Genomic DNA, 13,488 nt, shown 5'->3' on the forward strand with positions numbered 1-13,488 from the left:
TTCTATGCAGCCATTTCCCTGGCAGCAGTTATTATGTTGAGGGCACATTAAACAGACCTTATTAATGTTGAATTACAGATATTATCAATTTGAAGTATGAGCCTCATGTGATTGCTGACACTCAAGATAACATTTTTTACAACCCAGAACAAGGTGTTGTTTAACCTGTCTTCCTGACTGCTGGGATTGTCTCAATCCTCTTCCTAGGTTAATTTCATGAACCCCTGGTCAGAGAAACACATCCGGAACAATAGTGCGACTCCTCCCTCTTCCCACCCAAAGCTTTGTTCAGTCTGCGAGGCTCTGAGGAGCCCGATCCTTCCACTGGGGTCAGAAACAGCCCTGGAACAGATACAATAAACAAACATGGCAGTTAAAGGCTTCTGTGAAACTTCAGAGAGCCTTTGATGTATGGTAAACAGAGATGATGGCTCGTTCTGTTCAAACAGAGAGAAGACGAGACATTCAAATGCTCGGCTTCACGTAATGACCATGCAGGGTTGGGAGGGTTGCCTTGAAAATAAATTGAAACAATGTAACCTCCATGTTTTATTTTTTTTATGTAACAGTGGTCAAATTACATCGTTTTTATGCAACTGTAAGGGAACACTTGTTTTGTATCCTGATACGTTATCCTGTTATGTTGGAAGAAAAGATACACAGCACTTCTGTGGTTAAAAAACGTACATTTCTACATCAAGAAAGTTGCACAGTATGGCTATATGTATGAAAATAGAAATGTATGAGGTAGAAATGTTTGAAAATAAATCTGATCATGAAATCAAGGTTATCAGCTCTAAAGTTTGTGTATGCTCTAAAGAAGTCTGCTATATCGGAAATCTCTGCAATGATTATAACGAAATAAATAAATGAATTACAAAGAATAGAAGCAAAGACTCATGGAGAAGACTTTTTAGATGTTAAATAAAAATAACGTGATTGTTTATCTTGCTATAAATTACATTAACAATACATGGATGTTAATGAACTGGATGAAACAGCAAAAAGGAACCCCTCAGTTCGGTAACATGAAATTGATGAATTGAAAATAAGATCAAATTTGCATACAGCATGGAAATCAGACTGAATTGTGATTTTTGTTAAGACCTAAAAAATTGTCCCGCATGTTCAAACTCGGCCTTTGAAATACACACCTAGAAAAGTTTTGTGAGACCAAATAGGGACTAAAGTACTTAATTTTCAATAGGGTTAGGACCGTCTCCACAGAATCAGAATAAAATCACCTGGCTAACTGCTCAACCACTTCTCACTGCTGCTGGTCAGTCATGTGGTCAACGACTTTAAGATTGCCTTTTTCAAGCCCAAAAGTTGTGTAGTGTAAACAGATCTGTTATTTTATGCTTTTGAAAGTGGTGTGAGTTTTTTTTAAGGTTGGGTTCAGAGTTGTGTTGGCAGACTGCCGGGCTCTTCTCAGGAAGCAAAGGCCGGCAGGGAGTGGTTCCTTTTCCCTTATCACCACATCCTGTCCTCTGCTCTGACGACCGCAGCGTTTACACCCTTCTCAGCCCTCTCTGACCGATAAACGGTTCACGCAGTCTTCTATCAGCTTAAACACTCACACCCCTCCTGCTAAATACACACTCTTCAAATGGACTCTCAAAGTCTGTTTCCTAAGCTGTAAGAAAGAGGGGGTTCAAACCCTGGACACCTGAATGGGGCTGAAATACACAAACACAGGTATACAGGTTAAATAGAGAGGATAAGATCAAGAGCCTGTTGTAACTATCTTAATATCAATGAGAGATACAAAGGTTTAAAAGTTGAAGATCTGTCTAGACTCTAGACATTCCATTTAGAAGTTTTGACTAACCACATTCTCTTTACATTGTACAAAAGCTCTAATGTTGGAGATCAAAGAGTGACACTGGGATTGTTAAGCTTTATAGGTATCTTAAAAGTGATAGCATCACTGAAAGTCTTTCATTAAAGCCGACTAATTATCTGCTTTTTGTAGAAACCTGATCTGTTGATGCTCTCCACCTATTCATTTCTGTTTTGAGTGAATCCCTTTAATTCATCTTTTATCCCGGCTGAATAGTAAGCAGTGAAATGACTCAAGGCCGAATGTTTTTATGGGAAATCTCATCTTCTATTACACTCTTTATTTTGATGACTAAGACTCTGACTCTTTATCTTTCTGTGTGTTTATGTAAAACCTGTATGTTCTTGTGCCTAGGCTCAGAACCTGCAATTGGGCACAAAAACTGGGACTTAAACATCAACTTCAGGGCCATCTTACCAGAGAAATACATGAATAGGCAATTAAACATGTCCATGTTTGAAGTCTTTGTTTGTGAAGTTTGTGATGATCTAAAGAAGTCGTAAATATTATTTATAAAATGAATAAATAACAGGGAGTAAAATCAAATGCAAATAAGCAGAAATTATATTAACATTACATTTGGGGTCCTCTTTGAACATTATTGGATAATTCACAATCAGCACACGGAACACAAGTGACATGGCCAAATGATGCCATTCTTCACTCCAGGATCTGTTACAATGAAACATAACAGAAATCAGTTCCTCACATTGGCCAGAGGTATATTTCTAGTATTATACATTAGTTTTGGAGATTGTCTCCTAACTGGCTGAAGGCTCAGAAGAAACTAATGTTAGTGTAAATTGTTTTTTTTTTTAAAGGGTAAAAACAATTGACCTAATCATGTAAAGGTACCAAAAGACCATTATCAAAAAAGATCAGGTGTTATCCTTCAGTGTTCCTAATCCAGTACATACAAATAAACCTGGTGAACCTAGTAATGATGTGTGTATATGTTTATCTGATACTCCATATATATACCAAAATGAAGCTGTGTTCTAAGAATCAGAAAGTTCTATTTTTACTTGAATTAACAATCGGGTTACTTTAATGTATGAAAGAAGAAATATTAACAACTTGATGTGCAGCCATTTGCTTCATCAGCAAGGATGACAATGTAATGGATGACCAAGCCTGTAGACTGTAACAATATGCCTATAAAAATAATATAGAAAGTGTAGGCTGAAGTTAACAAAATGTAATCTAGCTAAATGTTTTGTTACATAGTCAGAAGTGGGAGAAGTACTCAGATCTTGCTCTTGAGTAAAAGTAGTAGTACCAGAGTGTAGGAATACTGTGTTACAGTAAAAGTCCTGCATTCAAAATGTTGATTGGTCCATTTCAGAATAATATATCTGATATGTTTTATAATTATTGATCATTAAAGTGTTCTCAGAGCTGGTAAAGGTGCAGCTAGTTTGAATGGCTTTGTATACTGCAGGGTAGCTGCTGAATTTACTCAAGGTGGACTAAAGTCTGATTTAAGGGAGATTATATTGACCATCATTAATCCACATCTGTAAAGTAACTAAAGGGATTAAATAAAGATAGTGGAGTAAAAGTGCACCATTTACCTCTGAATTCCAAAAACACTCTGAGTTTCAGTCTGTGCCAGGTTTTACTCACACGTTGTGGTGAACAACACCCGCTCTCTCACCACTGTTTACTACCGGTGCACATGAGGAAGTGAGGCTTGCTAATATGGATGTTTGGAACATGACCCCTGAAGCCTCCTGTCAGTGGGATTTGGGTCACCCCCCAGGCAGGGCCATGGGAAGAGGGTGACGTTTATCCAAGCCCCACGTCTGTGTAATGGAAAACATACACACGACAACTGGGCAGGAAGGATGCTCCAGTGAGAGGAAGGGCAGTGGATCATCTGTGTCAATCAATGAGGATTTTTCCATCACTGATACTGATTCATCCATAAAGCACGATGATGAAAATGTAATTACGTGAAGGCGTGGGGGTAACGGAGTACATGTAACAGGATTAATCAGGATTTATAAAAAAGGTAACTGTATTCCCTTAACGTTACATTCAAAAAAAGATGTTACCAGATTTGTTTTACATCACAAAAGAGGGATTACAAGCAGGAATACGATGCTACAATACACTTTAAAATAAAGACCTTTTTTTGGCTTTCATTTATGCTACTTCTAGTCTTTTTTTATTTTAAATATCTTTTTTCAAATGCAGTTGGTGAACACCTGATGTATTAAACAAAAATCCTGTGTTTAATTAATGTATTAAACTAAATCAGCATTTGTTAATAACTATACTATTCTGCAGGAGTCTCCTATAAATTAAGAGGACACATTTCTGATCCTTAATATCTTGTTTTCTTCTTTTCTAAGTTCATATTGTTCTTTTGCCTTACATAAAACACTAAAGTAAAAAAGTGTCTTGTCTTTATTTGCATTGCATTGGATATTCAAGTTATCCAAACGTAACAGAAAGCTATCAGTTTTACATTACTTTTATATTTTAAAACTCAGATTAGGTTTCTGATTACATAAACTAGCAATTGTAACAGATTACATTCCCAACCCTGAAGTAGAAAGGTTGTTCTTTCTGAATATGGCTTGTGTTTATGCACAGCTGCAAGCTTATTAAAACGAGACATCAACAGTTGACGATTCCAAATTCCTCCAGGGTTGTTGGACTCGCTGAGCATGCTCAAGAGCCTCTTCACATATTTCATCTCTGACACGCTTACAACATACACCAGTTTATCCTTTGGCTGTAGGCGGTGTGCTGATCATGGAGAGGGTGAGACCATAATGGTGCATGTGCCCCCTGCCCACCTCCCCCCATACCCTCCGTAAGTGTAATTGTTGTCAGAGCAGACTCAGTGTGAGCCAGAAGCACCCTTAGCCCCCCTCGAAACACATTGATACCACATGTGAAAGCTCAAATGCAGAGGTGGGATAAGTACTCAGATCTTGTACTCAAGTAAAAGTAGAAGTACTCAGATCTTGTACTTGAGTAAAGTAGAAGTACTCAGATCTTGTACTCAAGTAAAAGTAGAAGTACTCAGATCTTGTACTCAAGTAAAAGTAGAAGTACTCAGATCTTGTACTTGAGTAAAAGTTGAAGTACTCAGATCTTGTACTTGAGTAAAAGTTGAAGTACTCAGATCTTGTACTCAAGTAAAAGTAGAAGTACTCAGATCTTGTACTCAAGTAAAAGTAGAAGTACTCAGATCTTGTACTTGAGTAAAGTAGAAGTACTCAGATCTTGTACTTGAGTAAAAGTTGAAGTACTCAGATCTTGTACTCAAGTAAAAGTAGAAGTACTCAGATCTTGTACTCAAGTAAAAGTAGAAGTACTCAGATCTTGTACTTGAGTAAAAGTTGAAGTACTCAGATCTTGTACTTGAGTAAAGTAGAAGTACTCAGATCTTGTTCTTGAGTAAAAGTTGAAGTACTAGAGTGTAGGAATACTCTGTCACAGTAAAAGTATTCTAAATGTTCCTCCAGTGAAAGTAGAAAGTACTCTCATCTAAATGTACTTAAAGTAGCGACAGTAAAAGTAGTCATTGTTTGATTGGTCCATTTCAGAATAATATCTCTGATATGTTTTATAATTATTGATCATTAAAGTGTTCTCAGAGCTGGTAAAGGTGCAGCTAGTTTGAATGGCTTTGTATACTGCAGGGTAGCTGCTGGATTTACTGCGGTGAACTAAAGTCTGAATTAAGGGAGATTATATTTACCATCATTAATCCAGATCTGTAAAGTAACTGAAGGGATTAAATACATGTAGTGGAGTAAAAGTACAAAGTAGCAAAACATTCAAATACTCAAGTAAAGTACACCTACCTCAAAACTGTACTTAATTACAGTTCTTGATTAAACCTAGTTAGTTACTTTACACGACTGCTCAAACGTAAAGGCTTTGCTCCACACCACGGATTCCAAATATTATATAGTATACGTTTTTATGAGTTTTGCTTATGGTCATCAAGCTTGACTGACATTGCTGTAACAACAGCAGGACACTGTTTTAAAGGTACTGTATTAACAGAGAATTATATTGGAAATAACGGTCACTCAACCAAATGTATATCTATTAAGAAAAAAATGGTTTTCCAATTTAAAAACCTTACATTTCATATACACTTTCAGGCTATTTTCAGGACAAAATTCTCGTATTTCTCCCAAACAATTGTGATGCTCTAAAGTTCTGTACAATCTTTTACTGTGGCCAACATGGGCAAATGTGCAGTGATGGAAGAAGTACTAAAGTCTTTAAAAGTACATATAGCTAATTTTAAAATACTTTGTTACAAGTAAAGTCCTGCAGACTAAATCTTACTTAATTAAAAATACTACTGATCTATTACTAATCATAATGTGTTAATCACAGCCAGTGAAAGGGGAGCTTCTTTAATACCAACCTTTAATTAAATAAATAAGACAATGTTTATTTATATTTTGTCTTAGCTAAAAATCTGTATCTGTAAAGTAACTACAGCTGTCCAATATACATGTAAAGGAGTAAAAGTACAATATAGGATTGCAGAACAAAGCAGAGTAAAAGTATAAAGTAGCATAATATGAAAATACAGTACCTGTAGTACATTCCATGTGCTCCAGCTTCAGAAACTCAAAGTCACAAACAAAAACTATGTTACTGTTTGGGTTCCTGCAGTATTTTTCTATTGTATTTATTTCGTATACGTGTTTGACTTCTTTTCCAAAGCTACATCGTGTTTAGTTGTAGTAGCCTTTTTGTCCTTGTGAAATAAACTCATCATGGTCCACTAGTTATTGTTTTTTTACTCCACCAGCTAAAAAGACAAAACAGCACTATTGACCTTTTTATAAATGTTATATAATGTTATATCGATTGTAAATATTTCTTAACTTGTTTTATAGCAATAACTGCCTTTTGGAACTTTTAAACACATCTCACAGTCTTATTTGTCTAATTCTTTCCAGCTGTCAATGTGAAGGGCAAACTGGATTTTGAAGCAACAGTATGCACCTCCCTCTGGATTAGCAGCTCATATAAATGCACACAGTGTTTCTCCCTCCTTATCTTTCATTGAATATTCATTATGATGCATGTTTAAAGGTACAGAAAGGTTGAACTGGTACCAGTGTAGAAGATCAGGCCAGTATGTTCCAGCATACCTGGAGGGGGCTCTTTTGATCACCTTTCTGAGCTGACCAGTAGTTACATTGATAAAAAAAACAAACAACGCCTTCATTACTGTCCTTCTGTTGTTTTATTCCAAGTGAACAAAGTGGTACAGGAAACTTAACTTGTGTGGTTGACATTTGATATTCAGCAACATAATACATATACGTAACACACATCTTTTGAAGCAACATTTCATTTTTAGGGTCCTAAGAATTCTGTCCTTTTGAAAGTAAAAGGAGCCTTAAAGTGCATCACACAAGACACGTGTCCAGGGATCGATGCTGGTGATGAAGTCACAGCATCCAGCACCTGAAGAGCCTCACACCTGACACACAACTAGCTCTTGAACTGTGGGTACAATCATCGGTTTGGCAATGTGATTAAGCTAAGAAGCCAACTACAGAACCTGTTATCCCAGTAAATGATGCATTACGTCAGACCATCCCGAAACTATAAGAACAGCAAGACCATTTTTTAAAATTTGGGCTGTAAACTTAAAACATTAAAGCTTTTATTTCCAGCTAGATAACTGAAAAAAAGCTAATACAGCGAGCTAAAGCTGCTGTCACATGATACTCGATTTGCTCTTTGCTCACAGTTGGTTAAGTTGTTTCTTTGGCTATGGGACAGAGCCGTTTTAGTGAATGCAGCTCAAGGAATTTTAGTTCACTATCAGAGGCAGTGAAAAACAAATGGCATTATGGGTGGTACAAACTGTTTAAAAATCACATTGAAAACAGTCCAGCGCTAACATTTGTTACGGTACTTTGAAAATAAGGATGGGTTTGGAACAAGTAATAAAGTATTGTAAAATACTTGTTAACTTATTACTCAGTGATGCATTATTGGCACTATAATTGTATGTTTTCATATCATTCCCAGCCCTATTAGCAAGCTAACTTCCTTTCCCTTCTAAAAGTTAACGATCTAGTAAACTCCAAGCTAACAAGATTGACGCAGATTGGGTGACTTTTTTAAAGTCCTTTTTGGACACATACAAACATTTCATATTTTTTATACATTCCCTCAATCATATCTTTGGTATTTCCATACTGACATTGCCTGTTACTTAGGAGCTCAACAAATATACTGCCACTGATATATCTGCGATTAGCCAATATCCTATTATTGACCAATTTAAAATCTGCCAGGTATGGGTATCGCCCTTATTAATTATCTATCTTATTAATAGTAAATTGAAAAGTAAGTAGGATCACAGTGGTCAGGGAGAAGTTGAGGTAATGCATTAATTACTGCGACAATTATCCAAATCCGGCATTGAGAAACAATCAGCCATGCTGTCCTTAAACACAAGCCCATTTTTGAATTCCCTATAAGTTCTTAAAATAAACCATGGCCCGTTTGTTTCAGAATCATAACACAAAAGCCTGATAATTTCAGATGGATTAACATGTTGTGCTATCAGTGTGGCTCACAGGAAGGTAGGTCCACTACTAAACAACTGAAAAATAGTTTCCACCATTAACATCCAACTTGAACGTTGTTTGGGGGTCATTGTGCATCTTCATGTAAACTTCTTGACCAAAACCTCATTATGCAACACAGATATAAGGTACTATCCAGAGACTGACATATGCGTTGATCAATTGGCTCCAACACATTTGAACACAACACAGGTGAGTCAGAGCACATTGTCTCCTTTAAAGACTTCAGTGTAAACTTCATTGTTTGCTGCTGAACAGTATAATACTGGACTCCCATGACTAATAACAGGATTGTTGGCATCCAAAGTCCACGGGGCAAAATCAATCTCACTGTCATCTCTGGGAGCGAAACCCTGGCTGACCTGTACAAACAGTCCCACTGCAAGGGTCAAACTCAGCCAATCAGAGGGCAGCAAGTGACGCGCATCACAGTGGTTTTTATATAGCTTCTTTCCAAGCTCACATTTTAGAGTTCCCACAGCTAGAAGCTGATCATCTCTTCTTTTTCTGTTGCCGCAGCATCTTTCTCCGTTTCATGATCATGGCGTGCAGCTTCTCCAGACCTTCTGGCAGTCCCTCGCCAATGATAGCACACGCAGGCTGCAGGTGCCAGGGTGTTGCGGCGCTGAGTTCGCTTAGAGCCAATGAGCTCTCCATCTCAGCCAGGCTTAGTGAGTTCCTCAGGTCCTGTTTGTTAGCCACCACCAGAACCGGCACTCCCTGGTTCTCAGCCAGCCGTGTGATCTTGTGCAGCTCTGTCTTGGCCTCCTCAATGCGCTCAGCGTCCACCGAGTCCACCACAAACACGATTCCATCAGCACAGCGGGTGTACGAGCGCCACAGGGGACGCAGCTTCTCCTGACCGCCTACATCCCAGAAGTGGAAGGATGCCTTCCGTCGGCTCTCTCCGAGCGGCACTTTGATCTTCTCAGTGTTAAAACCCTTTGTTGGGACAGTGTTCACAAACTCATTGAAACGCAGGCGGTACAGTACAGTGGTCTTGCCTGCACAGTCCAGCCCCAGAATGACAATGTGGAGAGCCTGGAAGGGAGGCAGGCAGGGGAAGAAGGAGTGATGATCAGATAATCCGTTCCCCATCTTGATGGAGCAGGATAACTCACCAAATATTCACCAGGCTGCTTTTATTCCACGGGGACTGCAGCAGGAGCCTGGGGGGGAAACACAGCATGCATAATGAGTCAAAGCACACAGAATAGTCAGAAGTCCATTGCTTTAGGAAAGACAAAACACTAACAAGTGAATGTATGCCCCTCTTTCAATACAGATCCTTACACTACACTGGCAGGAACACATGAATAAGAAGTAAAACAGCAGGGTGGATCGCAGTACATTTGCACATGTAGCGCCATGGCATACAAAAAGGATTTCATACGCTAATTTCTATTCAGTGTGTGAATGAGTAAAGAAGTCTTTTGAATTTTACAGAAATCCCGGATGTAAACATTTATTGATCAGCGATAAGGGCAGATCAGAGGAGGGCTTTCCAAACAACTGAGCAGACTGACATGGAGATATAGAAAATGGTGTTGCTCGGCAACATACTGACTTCTCGCTTATGCTTAATGGCGAATTTTAATTTAAAAATCCGTCAATTAATAAAGCCTTGCTCATCAGCAATCACTGACACGTCTAAAAAAATCCAACATCACCTGCATCAACTCACTAAGGTGTTCTGATAAATTCGGTATACATTTTATTGCATTAAACTGTATTAAAATTGCTACTTTCAGAATAGATCTACAGCTGCCGCTCCCACCCTGCACAGTAGCAAAGGGAGACTGAAACTGTTGAATATTCGCAAAAAATGGGAGATTTGATTAATATACAATGCTTCTTGTTGTAATGGGTATTAGCCGAAGTAAAAAGCAGTTACTAAGGATTCAGAAAACGTATTACTTATCGACTACGACGGTTTTATGGGTGGAAATAGACAACATCGCGTTAAATGATGATACTTTAAAACGGAGACTGGCATTTAGTTATGTCTGCTCTATGCTAGACCCCACCAGGCTTGACTTGAGGCTATGATGCCAACAAGTGTTAAATATCATAAAAGTTAAATTGGTTTTACAAGGCCCAGTGTGGCTGAATATCATGCCTGCACATTATATATATTAACAACGTTAATGAAATGCAAGTAAACGTAACATGACAACACAGAGGACAGCTGTCATACTAACATTATATGGTTCATGAGGGGAAATTAATTCTAGCTGACGTTATTTTAACAGCAGTTATTAAGGTGCGTTCTACAATGAAAAACATCATTCGTAGTATCGCTATAATAAACTTACCATTTCATCCAATGTTAACGGAATCGTTAGTCCATTAGATTCTGTATGTCCAAAGCATCTGTGCTCCCATAGCTGCTCTCTTAATATCCTCAGAACCTCTGAGATACTGAGCTGTGGAACTCCCTCTACATTCAGAGACATCAAGCCAGACACAGTAAACAATACCACTTCCGCTAAGGGTTTTCAAAATAAAGCCCCTGCCTCCTGACAGACGGATGGGCGGATAGATGGACAGAAGGATGGATGTATAGATACTTTATTTATCCCAAATTGGGACTTTTATTATTATATTTCAAAATTATTCTATGGTTTAAATTGAAAGGAAATTATGTTGGCCTATTTTTACAACAACTAATGGAGTTTGAAAGATTGTTGTTAAGTTGGAGAACTACTTTGTTGAGAATGCTTTCAAAGTGGACATTGAGTTATAGATTTTTTTTTTACATTTTAATGGTAAAGAAAACACAAAAACTAACAACAATAAATAAATATTGCAAATATATTTAGGTCTCCGTGTAATCTAATTGCAAACACAAAACCTTGTGAATTGAATTGTTAGTAATTTAATTTGACAGTTTCATATGGGACACAGTATTAGCCTACTACTATTAAGCCACATTGATACTGCAGGGGGGTTTCTATCTTTCCAATAGATACATAGTGTATCGTACACTTACTGACTGTTGCCATAGTTAGTCTACTCTTGAAAAAGCTTTCATAATGGGCATAAATGCTGTTTGTAGAGAGGTTTCCACAAAAGAAACAGAAGGTTTTATGGTGAGATGTTTATGGTTTGAATCTAGAACACAGCCCTTCAATCAGACTCAGCACTGCTAAAGTTAGCCATGGTAGGGAGAACTGCTTCCCGTTCCTTTAAAATAAAAGGGAGCAAACGTTTACAGGCATGTATCTTTGTGTACAGGGTGTGCAGCAGATTGGCCCCTGTGAATATTTGTATAAAGTGTATTTTATTAATGGAGTACTCCCACAGCATTTTAGTGTTATTTAGTTTGGTTCCTAACAATTACTGATGCAGAATATCTGAATGAATAAATAAGATATAATAAAAATGACACACGTTACATAACATTCAAGACAAAGCAAAGCTATATGCCAGATGTGAGGAATACAAAAAGATAAATATTTGTGTCTGGGAATTGGTTAACAATAAACCTTTTTCAGATCAAGCATGCATAATTATTGCAATTCAATAAATAGATGTATTTTTATTTAAACTTTTTTCTTTGAGATTTGCATTGCTCTAGACACTCTAGTCTAGCTGTTGTTCCATTAGCATGCTATACATTCTTAGATATATAACATGCTTGATGTTTACCAGGGAAAATGTGTGGAAAAATGTTTAATTTTGAGGTCTTATTTTATCACAATAAGCATGTTAACCTAAATGCTGTGACACACTGGGTTATAAAAAGTGGCAGAACATGGTGTTGAAACACAATGAAACACAGTCAAATTAATGCCACAGTACCAGAGTATTGATGTACTGTATTACATGTCTGATATGTTATATGTAATGTAAAGTGCTTTGGGCTCTTGTCAAAGCACTAAAATAAATGCAATGAATTATGAATGATTATGTTTTTACAGGGAAGTGCATCAAAGAGTTGACTGTAAACTACAACACAGTTTTCAAGCATAAGGCTGCGTGAGTCCGTTCTGCAGATGTCTGTGTGTCTTTGAAGAACATTTTGTGATCTTCAATGACGCTATGCAGGTTACACATCTACACATCCATGCTGGATTTTATACAGGTTACATATAAACTAATCTCAATAATGTTAGATATTGCACAATAATATATTTGTATTTGTTATTTTAGTATTTTGTATATCTTCATCCAAACTGGGGAAGAACAACAATAGGCAATTTGGCCTCTGTTGTTATTTATATTGCCTTTGGTGACAATCTTTTTATTTATTATTATTATTATTAACAATAATAATAATAATAATAATAATAATAATAAGAAGAAGAAGAAGAAGAAGAAGAAGAAGAAGAAGAAGAAGAAGAAGAAGAAAAATATAATTGAAAATGTTTTCATTGCAGCAGCATGTAAAACAAAGTATTGCACATAATAAAACATTCAAAAAACTGCAGAAAATAAACAATTATATATATAAACATCTTGAAATAGAAAATTAAACAGAACTAAAATGGTAAAAATATAAAAGTTGACCGTGAATATTAAAATATTTCAACTATCTGACCAATAAAATACTATTGAATGGCATATTTAATTACATATAAATGTAAAATGTAGAGTGTGAAGTTATAACTAAATAATGTGTCATTTAGTAAGTTACCTGTATTTTGCTGAGTTATTACAACTTCATCAAAACAAACCAACTACTGTTGTATTGATATTACCTGGAATGCATGATAAGAAAACATGCTTTATGAAAAGAAGTTAAAAGTTATTTTAACTTCATTCACACTGTCCGAATATATCCACTAGCTGGAGCTGTGGGCTTATTAAGGGGATATTTTCAGCTCTTTGTTGCAGGAAAATATTTTTTTCTTAGGGGATCTATATTAAAAAAAATATAAGAAAGGGTGAAACAATGTTTGCATAAAGAAAAGGGGGTAAACTGTAGTGATTTAATTCTTGAAATGTAATAAGCATAAAAGTTTATCATAAATCTAAAATATTCTGATGGTGTTCAGCAGGTTTGGCTGGGTCTAGACCATTGACTGTAAAAATAGACGCACAAAA

General features: G+C 36.8%; 1 protein-coding gene across 1 annotated transcript; it reads right to left on the bottom strand.

The window, feature by feature from the left end:
* Positions 1-7,060: 7,060 nt before the first annotated feature.
* arl4ab (ADP-ribosylation factor-like 4ab) lies at positions 7,061-10,899 on the bottom strand. The gene is made up of 2 exons (XM_063899580.1): positions 10,755-10,899; positions 7,061-9,608 (listed from the first exon to the last, which is right to left on the bottom strand). Exon 2 carries the CDS (start codon positions 9,535-9,537, stop codon positions 8,932-8,934), a length of 606 nt encoding a protein of 201 aa, XP_063755650.1. The 5' UTR covers positions 9,538-9,608; positions 10,755-10,899; the 3' UTR covers positions 7,061-8,931.
* Between the last annotated feature and the right edge of the window lie 2,589 nt (positions 10,900-13,488).

The sequence above is a fragment of the Eleginops maclovinus genome, chromosome 13, assembly GCF_036324505.1.
Source record: "Eleginops maclovinus isolate JMC-PN-2008 ecotype Puerto Natales chromosome 13, JC_Emac_rtc_rv5, whole genome shotgun sequence".
Classification (NCBI taxonomy): domain Eukaryota; kingdom Metazoa; phylum Chordata; class Actinopteri; order Perciformes; family Eleginopidae; genus Eleginops; species Eleginops maclovinus.

Coding starts and splice junctions, on each gene's coding strand:
- arl4ab (XM_063899580.1), bottom strand. CDS start 9,537: ATGGGGAACGGATTATCTGATCATCACTCCTTCTTCCCCTGCCTGCCT.